This window comes from Schistocerca nitens, chromosome 5 (genome assembly GCF_023898315.1).
Source record: "Schistocerca nitens isolate TAMUIC-IGC-003100 chromosome 5, iqSchNite1.1, whole genome shotgun sequence".
Lineage (NCBI taxonomy): Eukaryota > Metazoa > Arthropoda > Insecta > Orthoptera > Acrididae > Schistocerca > Schistocerca nitens.
Window position 1 is genome coordinate 557,993,057 of NC_064618.1, and position 20,761 is coordinate 558,013,817.

Below are 20,761 nucleotides of genomic sequence, written 5' to 3' on the forward strand. Positions count from 1 at the left end.
ATCACTTTATATGCCTTGCCGTGATTTGAAATCATCACTAGAGATCTAAATCACTGTTATGATACAGCAACAACTACACTTAATCTGTCAACTGAATGTAAGCTCTATGGCTTTATGCACCTGTCTATAGCACAACGTTTAGTATGAAGTGTCAACTGTGTTGTGTATGTTTCCTTTAGTGGTATTTTTATTAGTGGAAATTTTAAGGTAAGCTAAGATGATTGAGGGTAACCAGGGAGATTCATTACAGCAGATTCTGCATTCTATAATGTTACAAAATGCTCAAATGGAGAACAGATTAAAGCACGGAAAGAAGGAAAGGGAAAACAGGAAAATGAAGAAGAAAAAAACAGATCGAAAGGAAAGGGAGGAGAAAAAGCAAGAAAGAAATACTGCAGGGGATATAAAATTGTCAGGCTCTATTTACCCAATTTGTAGGAGGAGGGAAAAAAGCAGATTTTGAAAGGTAGCCAAGAAAATAGAAAAAGGGGAAAGGACAGCAGCGAACCTCAAGCACGAAGTGAAATCCCAAGGAACAAACCTTCACAAACTGGAGTTGAAAATAGGAACAGTAGGACAGGGTGAGGCACCTAATCAAAGAGGGACCTTGCTTATTGCGGGCAAGTGCTCTACCATCTGAGCTACCAAAGCACAACTAACGACCCGTCCCCACAGCTTCAATTCCGCTCGTACCTCAATTCCTACCATCCCAACCTTCACAGCTCTCCTGCGAGGTCCCAAGTTCGAGCCTTGGTCCGCCACACAATTTTAATGTACCAGGAAGTTTCAATTCAGACTATGTTCGGAAGCAAGCAGCTGGCCTTTTCAATCTGATAACTTCTCAAGAACTGAGCATTCACACCTGGTAGCAGTTCACAGTGAGTTCAATAATTTGTATGACAGGACTTAATGGGATGGATGGTTCATAATCTGATCAGGGAAGAATATTTAATGGGAGGACCCAGACAATATGTAGCAAGTTTTCTGTATTTCAAAAGAAATGCAGGGAACAGTTTTAGGCTTCACAGTCAGGAGCATTGCTGTTTGAGTATTTGCCTGCTTTCCATCAAAACAGTAGTAGGGCTTACCTACCCGGCAATGATCAGCTGTTGATTTTTTGCCGTTAGATCATTTTTATGCATCATGAATCATTTTAACTTCTATTGAATTATCAGTTTTCTCATAAATTATTTAATGAGGTTATACCTGAACGGTTTTAGTTATGTAATTTAGATTTGTATTCCAAGTTTGTTTTCCTAACATTAGCTTCAAAGAGGTGTACGCAAACCACCTACACGTTAACTGAATATTTAAAGCTGGGAGGCTCATAACCCTGATAAGAAATATTTATCTCTGTTGCCAAAAAATGGTGGGCTGCGTGACATTTAGTTTTGTGGCAGTGACTGTATGCTGTTTCCACAGCTATTCTCTCATACAGGGCTGGTTACTGGAAGGATGTGGCTTTCTTCAGCTTGGAGTTGATGGACCAGTCATTCCCTAATCCTCCTAAATGGCTGGTGGTCTGGACAGAAAAAGTAGGCAGAAAGTTAAGTGACTTTCCCACAAAAGCCTGTGTTCCAACACCCATTGCAGAGGAACTTGCATCAGACATTGCAGGAAGCAGTGAATCACATTAGCACTATAACTGTGAGTAGAAAATGGCAAACAAAAATGCCTGGAGCCTGCTTCTAATTTGGACTGTTTGAAAGGTTTAAATGTAAAATGACTTCAAAAAGTAATCTGGAGTTCACAAAATTGAAGAATCGCTGGCAGCCCTTGTAGGGCCCTCTGGCTTTGGGCAGGGAGGGGATTGTTTATTTCTGAAGTAGGTACTTCTTTGTGATCCACCAACTTACTTATTGCAGTACAGAAGACAGAATAATCTAAAGAGCATTCCCAGGAATGGGAGAGCAATTCTGTTTAGGTACTTTCTTATTTTTCTTGGCGAGTGTTATGGATTAGTAAGCATGCTCCAAATATTTGTCATTTTAATTTCAATTCTGATCCTGGCAGAATTTCATCTTTCACTGCAGTCCATGTACACACTGAAATCACCCCATCACAGCAACATTAGAGGGGCCAAAACAAATGGTGCAGCACTTCTGCACTTTATGAATGGGCTATGCCATTTTATTTCAGTCCCTCTAGCTGTATGCTGCATTATTGTAGTGCAGGTACTTCAAAGCGTATGAGGGCTGCGTAAATGTATTTGCAAACAATAAATTAATTGGTGTATTACCTATTGGCTTTTGCCTCTGGCTTTTCAGCCAACATTTGTTTAAGTAGTTTTCTGACATTTCGTCAACACAAGTAACGCGTTGTTCAAGGCTTAACCTCCACTGCTGGCGTCAGAAAGGTAACCTGTGATAATGTCAGCCACTCATGCTGGCGAACCTTCGAAGCATTCACCAACATACAACTGCTGAAGATCCTGAGCCCCAAGCCAACAGGGAATATGCAAACACACTCCAACAAAGCTTCAACAATTTCATAAATTAATTCTATATTTTTGTGTGACAATTAAAACTTCAATAATAATGCAACCTTTCATATGTAATATCATTGTAATTTGGTTTGATTACAGTTTAAATCAGAAGTAGTTGCTGCTGCTGTGTCATTATTGCTCGTAATTGTCCAGTCTCTGGAAGTGTGTTTTCCTTCAATGATTTCTTAAGAATTTTCCAAAATAAAATTCAGTCATCAGAAGCGAATATATTTTTATTATACTTTACCGGTTTCAACAAATTAATTTGTCATCTTCAGAAGTTGGCTTAGCAGCTGTTAGTATCTTCTTCATAGCAGCATAATGCCATAATGTGTCCAGAAATGTACATATTTTAGGTGATTATTGTAAAAACAGATCGACAATTTACAATAATTTAATCACTTCTACCATATTAACTCTATTATGAGATGAGGTTTTTCCCCGAATTTTACATTTGAAAACTACGACGTCATCTTGTATTTGCATACTACACTATTGCTGCTGGGTGTCAAATTTTTACGTTGTTTAATAGAGTGATAGAGACCTCATTCTACATTTGCAGATGAAGCCTCACTACTGAGGTCATTTGCTGATTTATTTACAAGAATTTGGAAGGATAGCTAGACCACATGATACTCACACTCTAATAGGTTCGAGATTTCCTGATACACTGAAGCACTCTATACAGTACTGAACTTGCTCAAACAATGTTGCAACATTTGACTCTCACAGTGCTAGCACATGGGATACATGACAAACTAGGAACTAGCCACCACTTTAGTCTATTACTCTGCCTAAAATTTGACAATTTTCTGAAACTCAGGAATTCATAGAATTTAATGCTATCATTTTACAAACTCTTGTATTTGAGCAGGTTTGCAATAAAAGTTTTCATACATGTATGTACATGGTATGCAATATTTATGGTGCTTTTTAAGTAACATTCAAAGATAAACATATCCTTCAAAAAAATTAAAAAAAAAAAGTACAAGGCACTGTAATGATTTGCCAGGGTTACAAATGAGAAATCAGTTGCTGTTCACATATATTAGAATACTGGGTAAAAACTTACCACCTTTTTATCAGCTTTAGAACAAATGTTTAAAAGCTGAAGTGAACCATTTTAATAACTGGTTCTTACGAGTATAAATTACAGTAGCAAGACCCGTCATGGGGAGAGTACCAACCGTCACTAGATTGCAGGGTGAGCGAAAGTTTGAGAATTTTTTTGAATTATAACTGCATTTTTTTAATATATATGTATTAGTTGGTGGTGTTATAGAAGACCTGGACAGTAGTTGCTCAAGCACAGTATTGCGGAAGGACTGGAAGGGGAACAGTGATACCGGTGATACCAGCTTGGCTGAGAGCTACGATGATTGCAGGCAGATGAGTAGTGAGCGGGCAGTAAATTACTGTGTGCTGCCATCCACGCGAACCTTCACCACATACTTCGGTTTTTTAGAACATCTATCATGTTTAAACTGCAGTTTGCCTGAATCCATTTGAATTAACTTTGAAACTGGACAAATGTTTCCTGCAAGAATGCTGTCAACGCTCACCGTGAAGTATGATGGGAACAAAATAGGGTGTGTCAAAATAGCTGTGTTCTCTGGTTCCACCATAGCCCTTCAGGTATCAATATATTTGGATGAAACAGAGAAATATCAATGACAACGAAGATATACGAAGGCGGTTCAGAAAGTAACCTCCGATTGGTCACAGTGCGGGTTGTGGGGGGAATAGCAACGCCATCTGTGCGTTCACGCACTCAACAGGTCAGTCGGCATCAAGCCGTGGTCGAGAGAACGTCGTACCTGCGCTAGTTTAGTTTTTGTGGCAGTTTGAAATGTGTGCTGCAATAGAAAACCCCGCCAAATGTGAAGTGCGTGCTGTCATAAGGTTTTTTACAGCCAAAGGATATTCTGCAGCAGCTATTCATCGTGAGCTTTATGCCGTGTACGGACCAAGAGTTATGAGTGAAGGAGTTGTCCGTGAATGGGTACGTTTATTTAAAAGTGGATGAGAAAATGTTCATGATGAAGAGAGGAGTGGTAGACCATCATTGGTGACTGACGAACTCGTTCAGACAGTTGATGCAAAAGTTCGTGAAAATCGACGTTTCTCAATGTCGGAGTTGTCTACTGGTTTTCCACAGATTTCTGGCTTGGGTCACAGCGGTTTGATGACGACGAAGAGCTCAAAGATGCGCTCAAAGATGCGGTCACAGGCTGGCTCCAGGCACAAGCGGGTGATTTTTATGCAGAAGGAATTTCAAAGCTTGTGAAGAGATACGATAAGTGCCTCAATCGCTATGGAGACTATGTAGAAAAATAGTGCAAAGATGTAGTTGTAAGATGTATATATTAAAATATTTTTATTTAACTTGGTGTATTTTTTTAAATCAACCGGAGGTTACTTTCTGAATGGCCCTCGTAAATTTCACAACTGTGCTGTTAGGATGATGATTGATTACGATTAAACTCCACAAACAACAAACTCGGTAGGTAAAAAAGGGAGTGAAGATACAAATTAATGTACACTATTCTTTTTTACGTTATTTCTTCTTGTATTATCAAAATGTAGACAATCAATAAAAGGCCTAATTTTAAAATTGGTATAATGGCAGATATTTAATGTCACTAAAAATGTAATTTTGATTGGTCACTGCCAGTGTTCCTAGTACCATGCTTTGCTGTTAGGAGTGAACATTCCAGTCAGTAAGGACAGTGCTACCACTGAAGGTCAAGACTAGTTTTGGAAGATTTTATAACTGTTTTGTGTGATTGTCATTTTCGCAATGGCTGATTTTTGTGAACAGCATGTGGTTGTGAAATTATGAGTTTTGCTCAAAAAAAGTGGAATAGAAACTAATGCGTGAATACTGTTTGCAGAGTTCATTCTGTTGCCCCACAGGCTATTACTGGTATACTGCCATTAATGGTAGATGGTACACAAGGCAGTTATTCTGCAACAAATTTTTCAGCACTAATGATCTATTGTGGAACAATTCGAGATACCAGGTATCCCACGTGATTACTTGCATTAAATTTGTTTATACTAACAGGCAGCTGCCAAATTTGGCACAAAGTCATATGCAAGTTTTAATGCACTTTCCCACCTTATTTTGTTTTTATCCAAACACTGTCACTTAAGTGCAAACAAAAACAAAATCTGAGACAATTTACATCACAGACCATTCAAATACCAATAATAGTAGTCATCTCATTAAACAATTGAAAATCCAGGATGGAATGTAACAATATTGTTATGAGTGTGGTTTCAGTTGTCTGAGACTGTAGTCTTGTGTGAGAGTTACGTTTGTGTGAATGTGCGTGTGTGCCCAAGTTTCTCAGTATAGATATGAAATTTGGAAAAGTGTCCAGTTTCATTTGCCAGTATCCAAAATTTGTATCCACATTTTATAGGTTTCTGTGGCATATACTGCTTTAGGCTTGACCTACCTTTGAATCAAATCATAGATTCATCCACAGCAGGATGTTCTGTTGGCAAATAATTTTTAAGAGTGTCTTGCTTAAGCTGTCGGCACACGGACCTTGCAGCCGAACGTTGAGCGTGCAGAGTTTCTGATGTCATAGCGCGGAATAGCACATTCGGGAGTCTTTCCGAACGTGCAGAGCAATATCTGGCAAGTCAGATATTCTGAGCGTGCGTCTGAGTGTTGACCAATGAGAGGGCACAACGCTACCTATGTCACACGAACGCCGTCTCCCTTCAGTACAGAGTTGTGAGGCGCCATATTGGCATTCATTTCAAACCTATACGTATATTTGCCGTTTCTGGGCACCAGCAAATTGAGAATTACTGGAAAGCCTGTTAACTATGTGATTTGTTTCCAATAAAATAACGAGAAACATCATATTTGTGGCAAAAGAATTATTGTAACTTGCGTATTACGAGAGTAGTCTATTTGAAGGCAGCGACACACTGAAGATGCACCCAAAACGTATTGTTCTTTGTACAATTTGTTATAATTAAATTTCAATTAGTAACATTTCTACAATTAAGGTTTTCAGCGAGGCTTAAGATAACACGATTAAGTTCACATGGCGTGGTGTTGGTTTAGCGTAGTGAGTACGTCACTGTCCTCTAATGAGTTGTTGGGTGGTGCGGCAGTTCGCCCCTTGGCACTACCAATTTTTTTTCCTAAAATTTCCGTTTTTATTAGGTTCTGATAGTTTATTATCAGATTAATATAAATATATACTATAATATTTGATGTTATGTAAATATAAGTTCACCTTTTTTTTTTAGGGGTGACTGACTGGCTTACTCTACAGGACAGCTTGCGCTACTTGTATAAAGATATTTTGCTCCTTCTTCTTTTACGCTTTGTAATTCACATGTTGCAAAGATTCTGCTAATGGTACGAACAGTGATCAAGTAAGACTGACCTTGGGGTTTTACTAAAATGTGGGAATGATGAAATAATGTTTCTCTTATGCGGAGAAGTATTCCAAATTTGTAATGCACTGTTTGTAATGGAACTTTTATAAGCCTGTGTCCTTATTGACTGGACATGGTACTTTCCTTTTCGTTGACAATGGAGTAAATGTGCATTTTAATAGAGCTAGCATGCGAATTTTAGATGCGCCTGTTGAGTAAACAGTGTGATTTATGAACTAGAAGCATCCTTCAACTGCTACGGGAGTGCGTTGCGATCGTGTATACCACTTTGGGGCCCACGTACCGTATGCCCAAGTCACATCGTTCCTGAGCGTTCAGCAGCACGTTGAACTTGGCACACTCAACGTCAACGTTCGACAGCACGGTCCATGTGCTGACAGCTTTAGATAGTCCAGCAGGTGGGCGTATCATCACAGTTTATCATAACCTTTTCCTTCACTTTTTGGCTGCTGATTATCATCATCATCCACGTGTATATGGCCTAGCAACCACAAAAATCTATTCCGAGGCATGAGAGCTAAAATGTGTGAATCATGGAGAGCTGGGTCAGAAGACCAATAATCCGAAGACCAATAATCCTTACATGGAGTACATTGTTTGATCCCCATTAATAAATTGATGGCAATAAATTTCTTGATTTCCTCAGTTTCAGTTGGTTTGAAACTGGCGGAACTTCCAAGTTTCTGTGTCACATATAAATTTGTTTGAAACACAAGAATATCTAGTATACCACCACCAAATAAGCAGCCAAATATTTTAATGAAGTTTGTTTTGTCAGAAAGAATATTTGAACCCTATTTACGTGAAAATTCAATAGTTTCTTTTGCAAGTATGTCTTGCACCCACTCTATATGCTCTATTAGTTCTACATTATCACACACATCATTGTCGTTGACATCACTAATGCGAACAGAGTCACTCTCAACAGAAACACTTTCAAGCACATTAAACTATGTTCTCATCAGGTACAGTAAGTTGTGGTTGCTGATCGATTTCATCTGATTCACTTTCAATGTCTGAAGCAATTGACTCTGGATCACTTTAAATTTCTGCTAGTACGTCCATTAGCATATCAGTACTGAGGTCATAAGCTCTAAATTGCTTGTTTGCCGTCTACTATCCATACTGACGATCAATAAAGAATAAAAAATCTGCTCTCAGATTTACCTATGAAGGTCTTTAACATTAGGGCATTTCTATGTCATTAACTTGTGCGGTCTTCTCTTAAATCTTGTAGTTTCGAGAATAAGTCAATGATCTGTGCAAAGATCAATTAGTCTTTGACCATTCTTGTTTTTCAGTTTATGAGCCGGCCATTTACCAACAGCAGTGCGACATTTTCTTTCTTTCCCAATTTTTTCCAATGAAAACTCCTAGCAAGATTTTAATATGAATGTCAGGGATGTTTGATATCAGTTGGTCCAGTTCTTTCCAAAATATTTCCCTTCCTTCCTTATCTTTCATGTTTTTGTCATTTGTTGGTGCATAGACATTAATCAGTGTATATATTTTGTTCTGTGTTTTGATTGTTAAGGTTGCTGTTCTTGGCGAATTTGATGAGAAGTCCTCCACTGAGTATCATATGCTATTATGAACCAGAAATCCCATTCCCAATTGCACGGCACTTTTTATTACTCTTTTTCCCCAGAGGTCCTTTGTAGAGACAGTATCCCCCAGATTCAAATGGGTCCTGATCTATGTTTCGAAGTTCCTGAAGGGCTGTTATTAGAATTTTGTGTTGATTCATTATGTCTGTTAAGTGTTTCAGTTTACCAGTTTTCATTTGTTTCAGTTTACCAGTTTTCATTATTGAATTTATATTTAATGTTACAAAGAAAGCAAATTTTCCAGGTTAACTGAATTTAAGTATGTGTGTCTTTTGTCTGTTGGGCTGCCAGGTGTTCCAACTCACCACAATCTTCTAAGTGACACCCCACCATATCCGAGTGGTGTCTTATCTTGGACCCACGATGCTGTTTAACCAAGACGATGGATTCTTCCGTTAGAAGACTCTCCATATTGGATTAATTGTCTGATCAATGATCAGTGTTCTGACCATTGTCAGGATTTACGATTCCAGATGTGATCTGGAAAAGTGATAAATGAAATATGGTGGGATGATGAATGATCCTGACTATTTTTTCCCCATGTTTAAAAAGTATGAAAGTATCTCGATATGATCATCCTCATTGATAAGTTGGAAGCATTCCATTCGGCATCTGGAATTTATTAAGTAATCGTAAAGCTTGTAGCAAACGCTGTGGAATTTATATTACACTGAACTTGTTGAATGGTGCCTTACCTGCAATCAGAGCCGAAAATTTTTCCAGCAACTGCTTTCCCACTGTAGTCATATGGCAATCTTTCTCTCATGCTCACTTTCATTTCACTTTGTTTTGGGAGACATTCCGAAAGATCAACAACTCACAACACTCAACAATAAACACGAAACATGATGAAGCTGGCACCAAGCTAGTGTTTTGTTACGCTTTTTGTGCCTGCATGCTACAAGCCAATGCCATCTAGTTTGAAAGTAACGTAGTACAAGATGATTGTACTTTTGACAATAAGCATAGAAGCAGTACGGAGTCAAATTCTTTTCATAAATCAAGAAATACTGGTTGCCTTGATCCAAAGCTTTCAGTATGTCACATGAGAAAAGTGCTGAGTTGGGTTTCACATGATTGATGTTTTCGAAGTCCATGATGGTTGGCATTGAGGTCATTCTGTTCAAGATACCTCATTATGTTTGAGCTCAAAATCTGTTCTAAGATTCTACAACAAATAGATGCCAAGGACATTGTGGATCACTTCAACTACCCTTGTTGGGGATGGGTGTGGCGTGTGCCTTTTTCCAAGAACTGGGCATGGTGTTTCGTTCAAGGGATGTACAACAGATTATAGTTAGAAGAGGGGCTACCACAGCTGCAAATTCAGTGTAGAATCTGATGGATTCCACTGGGCCTTTGTTCAGTTTTAACTATTCAGCTGTTTCTCGACACCACTGCCACTAATACTTATTTCATTCATCTTTTCGGTTGTACAAGGATTAAAGTGGGGCAATTCTCCTGGATTTTCCTTTGTAAAGGACCATTTGAAAACAGAGTTAAGCATTTCAGCTTTTGCTTTGCTCCCCTCAGTTTCTGTTCCTGTCTCATTCGCTAGGAACTGGACACTAACTTTGGAGCCACTAACAGCCTTTACATGCGATTAGAATTTCTTTTGGTTCTGTGTAAGACCATTTGACAATATTTTGCAATGGCAGTCATTGGAGACATCGCAATAGTCACTGAGGGCATCACGCATTGCTCTCTTGCCAGCCAAATGCATTTCATTCAGCAGCGTTTTATCTGTAGCCTTACACTTTGTTTTACACCTATTGTGCAGTAAACTGTTTCTTTAGAAGTTTCTTTACAGTCACTGTATACTATGGAGGTTCCCTCCCATTATAAGGGGTTTCTACTAGGTACATATTTATCCAGTACATATCAGCTATTCTTTTAAACTTGAGCCATAGTTCCTCTACATGGTACTGCCCTGTGCTGAAAGTTTCAAGTTCCTCATTGAGGTATGATGATATTGATTTTTTTATCTAGTTTCCTGAAAATATACTGTTTTACATCGATTATACATTCATAGCCCCTGTGAAAAACCCATGTCAATACTGAAAATTCCCCGATTTTACACATCTTCCTAGTAAGGTTTACCTCAATTCTAAGATCTTAATTGACATCTGGCTTGACTTCGTCCCGTTTCCTTCCTACTGACATTTGATGTGACTGAAGAAGTTATAAGAGGCACAAAAGAAAGGTGGTTCACACCACAGGTGATGGAGGAGTTGAGGGAGTATTTTCGGCTATCACGGGTAATAGGGGAGACATGATAGAGGAAATGCTGACATAATCCACGATCAGTGCTGCCGACACATCCTGCAACACTGAGCTTCACCATTAAATTATAATACAACTACTGCTAGGTTGCAGCAGTAATGGAGAAACAAGACAGTCGACACCAAGTGTTCCAGACCGAGCCAATACGTGATGAAGGAGCCCATCCACCACCTCTTCTTGTGCCACTTGCAACTCAGTTTCATTTTTTGCATGAATCTCCAATGTAATGCATTCAGCAATAATATCAATTGTCAACCTTTTAAATTCAAAAATTGAGTAATCAAGGAAATGTCCCCCATTATGGCTAGTGGACTCTTATTGGCTGGAGACTTGTTACGTCACCCAATAGATAATGCAGCCACCACACCACACTAACAAATGTAAAATAAGTCGCCTACTGGATGTTTGGAGAGGGGGAGTGACTCTATAAAAATGGGAATGCAGGTAGGGATGAAAACATCTTGTGAATTGCTGAAAATATACTTTTCGTGCAGATTATGTGCTATGACAGACACATCACATGGAAATAGAACAAGGGTTTTGCGACAGCACATTTTAAAGACTTTCGTGTTCAAATCCGACACGATACAGTTCCAACACCTACATACACTACTCATGTATGCACTTTACACCCCACATTGTAGATCGTAAAGACTGGCAGTGGTGACAGAGGGCATGAAGCAAAACTGTAGCACCCGAGTTTTCATTCACATTTACATTTTATACACTGTACAGAAAATCACTGACCAGACTTCTAATAAGTTAGTAATATCAACTGAGGAAGTAAACTCATTTTTTCATGTCTCTGTTTCTCTCATCAGGCCTAAAATAAAACATTATTGGTGGTGGGCATATGAACTGCAGCTCTTAAGGAAAGCATTAAATAATAACAGCAATGGTGACAAAGTTTGTCATTAAGCAGATCTTCACATTTATGCTTATGGTTTAACCATTTAGCTGCTCTGATGAGTTTGGTTTGATTCCACATGTTCATCAATTTTTGCTTTTTTCTGGGCGAGCACAAAGGATGATCTCCCAAAAACATGTGTTTTGAACATATAATTTGTGGTCACAGTATGTTAGAAAAAAATAGCTCGATTAGCTTGTACCCAGATATTAATTTCAATTTTTTCCATGAGTTTCTAAGTGCTGTTACACATCTAATTTTTTTTAAAAGAACTGATGAAATCAACTACCACAGATTATTTTATAAACATTCACTTAACTACCTTCACGTAGGCAAACCGTATACAAAGGATTGCTATTTTTAATAATATATGCCAATTACACATAGTTTTGCTCATATTTTTGGGGTTTTAACATTTTCCTTACATCTGAATTTTCCATAATTTTGCGTTTTTTATGGCTGGACCACATGAAAACTTAAAACTGGGTTTCACTGTATATCTTTTTGCATGTTTTTGCTTTTTGTAGTTTGGTAATCATAAAGTGTGATTTACTCGAAAACTAGCATTATTTTTTTTATTTTTACAACATTAAAAAAAGGAGTCAGGCCAGAAACATTTGGAACCTACCTTCTATATCACCTCGTCACAAATATTTGGCTGTTTCAAAAGTGTTGCAATTTCTGAATTTCCGGGGTTACAGTTATGGTGGGACCTTTTTTTTTTTGGATGCTGGAAACTTATCAGATCTCACTTCTATACTGATTTGAGAATATTACAATGTTTCTTGTTTCTTAACATACAGTCTGCCTCATTCACTATGTAGAACCAGCAGCTGACATACCCCCTTTTGCTCCCATCATACCTTAGGTAAGCATCGATGACATTGATGCAGTAATTTAGACTATTCTGTCCCCTGCAGAAATGTATGCTAATGTTGTGAATCTGTCCAATTTTGAAGTTGTTTCAAAAGGATTCAGGCAAACTGCAGTTTAAACAGCATTAAGTGTTCATAAAAATCCAAACTATGTAGTACAGTTTTTTGTTGGTTGGCAGCACGGTGCAACCTGCTGCCTGCTCACCACTCCAGTTCACACACATCATTGTTCTCAGCAAAGCTGGGTGTCACTGTTTCCCCTCCTGAACCTTCTGTAGCACCGTGCTTGAGCAACTGTGAATCTGACTGAAATATCTTCGAGGACGTATAACATCACCAACTAATACATACATGAAAGATCGCAATCACGATCCAGTTCTATTCTCAAACTTTCACTCATCCCACAATCGACTGATATTTGTTGGTACTACCTCCACAGCAGGTCCTGCCACTGTAACTTATTCTTCTGATGACAATTAGTTTAATATAAGTTATTTTGTATTTTAGATATTTTATTCTGTATTAATTATCTTTCTTGTTTTATCTGAATGACACCACCATTGTCGATTGAAAGATGGTAACACTTGTACTCAGTATTCTAATACATGAACAGCAACCAAATACCTCATTTGTAACCCAATTGGTATCTCATAACAGTCTCTTGTAACCAAATAAAATAGTGACTTGCATTCAGAATCAAGTAATGTTTTTTAAAGGACAACATTTTTATCTTTCAATATCACCTTTGCTTGAAAAGCACCATTAATGTTTGTAAATGGTATCCAAACATGTATGAGAACTTTTACTGCAAACCTGTTCAAATACAACAAGAATCTGTAAGATAAAAGAATTTAGTGCTATGCTCTCTTGCTTTTCACAAACTTGTCAAATTTTGAGCAGATCAAAAGACTGTAGTCTGTAACAGTGGCTAGTTCACAGTTTCTCATGTATCCCATGCATTAGTGCCATGCTAGTTATATGTCACGTGATTGTTTGAGCGAAGTCATTACTGTATCCAGCTTACCGGGAAATCACGAGCATGAGTATTGTTTGTCGACCTACCCTTACAAATTCTAGTTCACACTGAATAACAGAAGACGGCCCTGAATTTTTCAACTGATGAGTTTGGGAAAAAACTATCTAGTAATTGAGTAAATATGGTATTTTGTTCAAAATTACTTTAAGCTCAACAGGAGACCCCTACCCACAGCAATCACCTGCAGCTGCCAAGCCAAACCTTCATCCCCCCCACCACAATATTTACTACAGCACTATGCTTCAAGCACTATGCTTCAATTTCAGACAGTGTGTTCTCGTGTGGGATTGTATATTGCGCAACAAGATTTTGTTTGTTTTCCATTTCTTACAGTTGCTCAGTTAACATTCTATCTGTTATTATTACTATTTTTTCTGATACTGGACAATGTCTGAAGCAAGTTCATCAAACATTTAGTGGGAAAAGTTCAGGCAGCTCTTTCTTGGCAAGGGAGAGGATAGTCAGTAGCATTGGTTTGCACGTTATGTGCCTACATTGTCAACAATTATTCTTGATAATGCTCCCAAGATGTGCTTAAAATGATAAGACCATACCAAATGTTGTGCTGGCAGCAATAATTTTAAAAATCTAGTACAGTTTGAGCACTCACCAACAAGATTATTAGGGAAGATACCGCCAAAGATTTGAAAAATATCTGTCAATCATGCACTGCACACCAGGAAAAAAAACATGGCAGAATGGCAGTATTTTAGAAAATTCAGTAAAGGTAATGATCATTTAATAATCGTACAGATGGAGTCAGATGAACGTTTTGAGTGTACAGTTTATTTATATATTTATTTTACCTGTCAAAATTTGGGCCGTCTCGCCTTCTCTTACATCTAACCAGAATGTCTAAGTAATTGCATAATAAATTTTGGACTAACTATAATAAGGTAATTAGCAGTAGCTGAGTATGAATGAGATTACTCTCAGGATCTTAATTCTTATCACACACTGTTGCTGTTTTCAATGTAATTGCTGCCACACTGATGTATTTTAAAATGTATTGCTATTATTCTTTCTTCCAACTGGATAGGTTTCCTCACTTCAATTAAGAGGCATATCTTTTTTAATTTTGTCAGAAACAAGTAGAAAGTTTGATCACACACTGTGATAACAGGTTAATTGTAAATTTAATGATATGTTTCTCATAACTAAACAAAAGAGGAGACATCTTCGTTTACAGATGCACGAGGGTAATATTAAATACAGAATCTCAAATTCTCTCATGCTGGCGATCTGACAGATAATATTATGTATCCTGAAGGTTTTGTTGGCACAATATTTACAGCTAAATTCAATTAAGAACTTTCGATGATGTGAAAGTAAAGTAAACCCTCTGTGTACACTATGCTTATCTTCCTATTACCGTTTGTGTTTGTGTTTATGTTTATGTTGTTTGGCTGAGGCGACAAACAGCAAGGTCATTGGTCTCATCAGATTAGGGAAGGAAGTCAGCTGTGCCCTTTCAAAGGAACTATCCCGGCATTTGCCTGGAGCAATTTAGGAAAATCACGAAAAACCTAAATCAGGATGTCCGGACTTGGGTTAGCCTGTTTAAATAGTGTGATGTTGACTTCTTGTTTTTGTTCCAAGTCAGGCACAATTAACCAATGGTAAAAAATTGCTAAAAAAATATCCTCCGTGTAAAATTAAGTAAGTATTCCCAGTACTATTATTAAATACTTTGAACAGTCTACTCAGCAAAGGTTCATCAAACACCACAATTATTACATTTCTGTGCAAATTGTATTATTTTTTAAATTTGTTTGTAAGTCAAAAAGCACTCAATTTTGTGGAACTTTTTAAAATAATGATTTCAGATAAAATTACTATCTACTTACACTCCTCCAATAGTTACTGTACAGCATATTTTTTCAGGAAAGTTGTCTCTTGCTGTTTGAATGTAATCAACAACAACATTAACCCTTTTCCCAATAAGTTTCTTCCGAAGAAATTCACGAGCTTCGAACATCCATGGGATGTCATACAGAGGACGGAAAACTTTGTTTCTCTGTTGTGGAGCATCATCTGTCTTGCCATCTGCTTGCCTGCAAGAAAACTGTCCACATTATTTCCAATGATAAATACCAGAAACTTGACACTTTTTTACAGCACATCTTAAATAAAGATTATGTTTCTATCATTAGTCAGAAAACTTAACAGTGAGGAAGGAAGAACTGACCTTGGTGGCCGAATACTGGCAAGAAACACCTTTTTAACCTTGCCATCAGGTAAACGAACATTCAAGGCATCTCCATTCATAACTTCAACTACAATTCCCGAAAACTCTTTTTCTTTTCCAGAAACCTATAAACAGATTCACAACAATTAAGATTTTATTGGCAGTGCACTGGCATACAGAGAAGCCACACACAGTGTTCATACTGTACCTGTGGACCTGTTGCTTGGTAATCTTTCCACAAGCGTAATTTTTTTTCCTTTGCCACTTTCTCTGCTGCCCGTAACTTTTCTGCACCCGTTGTCATGAATGCCATTGACCAATCAACACAACGTGCAAAACCTTGCTTCAAGAGGACTTCAGCAATATTTCCCTTCTGCAATAAAATGAAAGTGAACATCCACGTGTTTTAGAAAGACAAATTTCATTTGGACAAAAACTCAAAAATTTGAAAACTGCACACTTATTGCATTAGTAAAAGAAACCAAGAAGTAACAACAAATTTTTAACTCTAGTTATTTAATAAGAAGTGAGATTTTGTAAGATGAAAATATGAATATCAAACAATGGAAAATCCAGGATGGAATGTAACAATATTATGAAAAAAAGTTGCCACTCACATACACTGGAGATGGTGAGTCGCTAATGAGCACAACAAGAGGACAGTCTTTCTGTTGTGCCTATCTGTGACTCAGCATCTCCGCTATGTGGTGAGTGGCAACTTTCCTTTTATAATATTGAAAAAAAATTAATATAACCTATTAAGAAGAAAATTACAGGAAGAAATAAATGACTTCACACACCGGGTGAAGGATGCTGCCAACAAAGTTGTTGTTGTTGACAGATTCCAGGACAATTTCAACATCCCTCTGAAGCAACATGCTTTCCACGACAAACTTGGCCTCATCTGCATATGGTACAACTGCTGTAGGATCAGGCTTCCCATCAGCGTCCAACTTGAAACCTGGGCACTGCAAGGTACAAAAAATTTCAGATATCAAAGTAGTGGTAAAACGAGCTCAGATTTGCCACATGAAAACAGTACAGCTGCACACTCATTATTATCAGTGCAAACAAGGCAATAAACCAATACTAACACTGCTTGCTAAAAACTAATGTTAAACAAATTGTTTCCAGCTATGAAATTAGTTCACGTACATACAGGTGTTTATCAGATGTGGTACAGCAATGACTTCAGAATCTACTCTTTGCCACATTTCCCAAAAAAGACATAATTACATCCAATCTAATTTATTATTATAACAATTTATAATAAATACGAAATTATGAATTGGCCCAATGTAGAACTCCAAACAGCACTCATTTGCTGTCAGTCATTAATATTAAACAAAAGCCATTTCATTTTGTCATTTCAAACGTTCCCTATTTCGATAAAGCAAATCTGTTAAGTCCCAACAGATTCACCAGAAAAAGGGACTCTTCTTCAGTAATGAAGTCTACCATATAGACTAAGAACTGATACTGAAGAAGCACTTTATTTCTTGGAACAATCAAAATATAACCTTCTTTTATATACACTCTGGATTGAATCAAAGACTGTCATGAAGATGTTACACTAATGTCTTCTTTCAATAGCTCACGAAATGCAGTTACACCAATTTGACCCAGTGACAGTAATATATAGTTCTTTGTTTACGACATTACCATCCAATAAATGAGAAAACGCAAGTCCCGCGGTTAAAGAAAGAATAGTATTCGTGCACTGATTAATTACAGCATGTGTCCTATGCTATTCAAAGTGATATTTATATGTGCACGCTGGCATGCAATCTCTGTCAACTGTAACACACACTTTCCAAACTGCCCAGACAGTGTTTCTAGAGGAGTTTTGAAAGTAATTACTTCTATACCTACCATACAGCCTAGACCTGGCACCATGAGATTTCATCCTAATAAGCAAGGAAAGCTAAGCTGCATCATCATTTGCGGTCGACAATAAAATATAATCACTGGGTTAAGACAGTTTATTGCAACTTTTATTAATAAATCAACGTGTTTCAAGGTACGACCCTCATCTTCCAGCTACAATGGCAGTACAAAGAAACATTTAGCAGAAGAAATAAAATATTGACGTTCTTTACAGTCTAGGCATGTCCTCTGGAAAAAGAAGGGTGCTCTAATATGAGGGAATACTGACTTCATCTGTTGGTTACCTATTCTCATTTTTTAATAATAAAATAATCATTCACTTCTATCATATGAAATGGCTGTCTTGTGGTAACAGAACACACCACAAGATGCTGGCCATTTCATACGAACAAAGCTTGTGGTTATAAAAAAAAAAAAAAAAAAAAAAAAAAAAAAAAAAAAAAAAAAAAAAAAAAAAACAACAACTTATGTGAAGAGCAAACTAAACTAACAAATTAAATGAATATTCCCTTATATTTGATTATACTTCTCTTTCTCCACAGGATGGCCAGAGGACACACCAAAATTGTAAACAGTAACTTTAACATCTAAGTGTGCTTTTGTTAAATGTTTGTGTGTGTTGCCACTGTAGCCTGAAAATGATATTCGTACCTCAAAAGATGTTGCTTTATTAAATAATTTATGTACCATCAAAAAATCTGACTGGTTGCAGTTTCTGAAATCTTTTGTATTTATTGTCTATAATTTCATACTTGCCCCCCATTTTGCGTGCCTGTCAATGACTCAACGATTCTACTATGAGGTGAGGGGCCTCCACTACTCCCAAATTATTTACATTCGACCGGAACTTTCCTCAGTTACAAACATTAGAATGAAAGCAATAACAGTACCCCTGTCATTTAAAATTATACATTTGCAACCAATGGAAAAATACAACTGGGAATAATTATTCCTTATTGGTGATGAAATGCACCTTCCTAAGATGTACTTTTTTTCTCATCTGTATGATTACCACTATGTCTAGATTATTCAACAACAGCATTTACAAAAACTATATATACATTAATGAAATATCTAAGTTACATTTCACACCATGGGGTTTTTTAATATTGCTACATATATTGAAAGATACTTACACGAATACCAGATATCATCAATGTTATGTGATAAAAATCAGGTAACAGAAAAGCACGAACTGTTGACCCATCACGGACATGCTCAATAATTGCTTTTATTGGTTTTTGCTGAAATTTGTCCACAAAATTTCTTGGATTTTCAATTGCCCATTTGATGTCTCTTACATGTTCCTGGAATAATAAAAACCAGTAGATAACAAGAGTACATGGATAAAATGTGGTACTACCACACCAAGGGAAGTGTGTGCGCTCAGTATTGAGAACATCCTTTTAATGTGTTGCAATTTCAAGGACAAAAGATGTTGGACAGCTAGCTACTGTCATTTACAGTTCATGTTGTTATTTTAGGTATAAAACACAGTGAGAACAATGAGTATAGACTTCCCTGCTATATCACCTTAAATTAGTTTCTCAAAAACACTGCTTTCCAGGCACACACCTTAATAAGGTAGAGCTATAACTGTTCATTCATGCAGACTTAAATATAATAGCATAAAATGGTATTTAACAATATTATGAAAAGGGAAGCTGCTACTCACCACATAGCGGAGATGATGAGTCACAAATAGGCACAACAATAAGACTGTCTCAAAAAAAGCTCAGCCACTTGTAGTGGTCGCATCTACAGTCACGAGGGGTCCCTCTCGAAATATAACGAGGGTCTCACTGAAGCCTCCACAGACTGTAATTATCCTCCCAACCTTGTACAAAAAAATCTCCCATGGTTTATCTTTCAAGTCTCCCACCATCTCCCTAAGTCCCACTGTCCGGCCATAGTGCAGCATTCGCCTCGCAACTGAGCACCACCCAGGACTGGCGCAACTGAATCACTTTCTCCACGAGGGTTTTGACTAACTCTCATCATGCCCTGAAATGAGAAATTTCCTGCACTATCCTTCCCACCCTTCCCAAAGTGGTATTCCACTGTCCACTGAAACTACACAATATACTCATCCATCCCTACATAGCCCCTGCTCCCAACCTCTTATCTCATGGCTCACACCCCTGTAACAGACATAGATGCAAAAACAGTCCCATACATACCACCACCACCACCACCACCACCACCACCACCACCACCACCACCACCACCACCACTCCAATCTAGTCACAAATGTCACTTAACCCATTGAAGGCAGGGCTACACGTAAAACCAGTCACGTGATCTACAACCTAAGCTGCAACCGCTGCGCTGCATTCTATGTGGGCATGACAACCAACAAGTTGTCTGTCCACATGAATGGCCAACGACAAACTGTGGCCAAGAAACAAGTGGACCACCCTGTTGCTGAGCATGCAGCCAAACATGAAATCCTTCATTTCAATGACTGCTTCACGGCCTGTGCCATATGGATCTTCCCCACCAACACCAGGACTTCTCTCCCATCAAGTCCCACCTTTGTTCCCATTCCCTCACTACACAGCCCTCATTGCACCCAGTCGTTTTACTTCTCTCCTTTTAGTTATCTCCCCCCCCCCTCCCCCCGCCCACTGCCCTCCGTCTAACCTCCCAACTGCACATAGCTGCCCTACCCTCTCTCCACCTTGTCCCTGCATGCTCCCCAGCAGCACTTCACTGTCTGCCACCCCTACCCTATTATTCCTCCCTGTCCCCCACCCAGTCTCCTCCTTACCCCCACCCAGTTGCCACTCCCATCATGCACTGGGGCTGCTGCTCGCAGTGTGGCTTCAGTTGCCTAAGACAGCATTCCTGTGTGAGAGAGTTGCGTTTGTGTGTATGCATCTCGTCTATTTTTGACGCTGTCTTACTGGTCAAAAGTTTTATTTGTGACAGTCTTTCTGTTGTTCCTATCTGCGACTCAGCATCTCCACTATATGGTGAGTAGCAATGTTCCTTTTCATAATACCGTTACTTTCCATTCTGGACTATCCACTGTACAAAATAGTATTTAACATGATACTGGTGTT

At 38.1% G+C, this 20,761-nt stretch overlaps 1 protein-coding gene across 1 annotated transcript in view; it reads right to left on the reverse strand.

The window, feature by feature from the left end:
* Nucleotides 1–20,761, reverse strand: part of LOC126260827 (staphylococcal nuclease domain-containing protein 1) — a 97,173-nt gene that overhangs the window by 59,962 nt on the left and 16,450 nt on the right. Inside the window, exons 5-9 of the mRNA XM_049958214.1 lie at nucleotides 18,833–19,003; nucleotides 16,610–16,777; nucleotides 16,018–16,182; nucleotides 15,810–15,934; nucleotides 15,469–15,675 (exon numbers count right to left, since the gene is read on the reverse strand). Coding sequence (XP_049814171.1) covers nucleotides 15,469–15,675; nucleotides 15,810–15,934; nucleotides 16,018–16,182; nucleotides 16,610–16,777; nucleotides 18,833–19,003 — 836 coding nt within the window. The remainder of the gene's footprint in view (nucleotides 1–15,468; nucleotides 15,676–15,809; nucleotides 15,935–16,017; nucleotides 16,183–16,609; nucleotides 16,778–18,832; nucleotides 19,004–20,761) is intronic.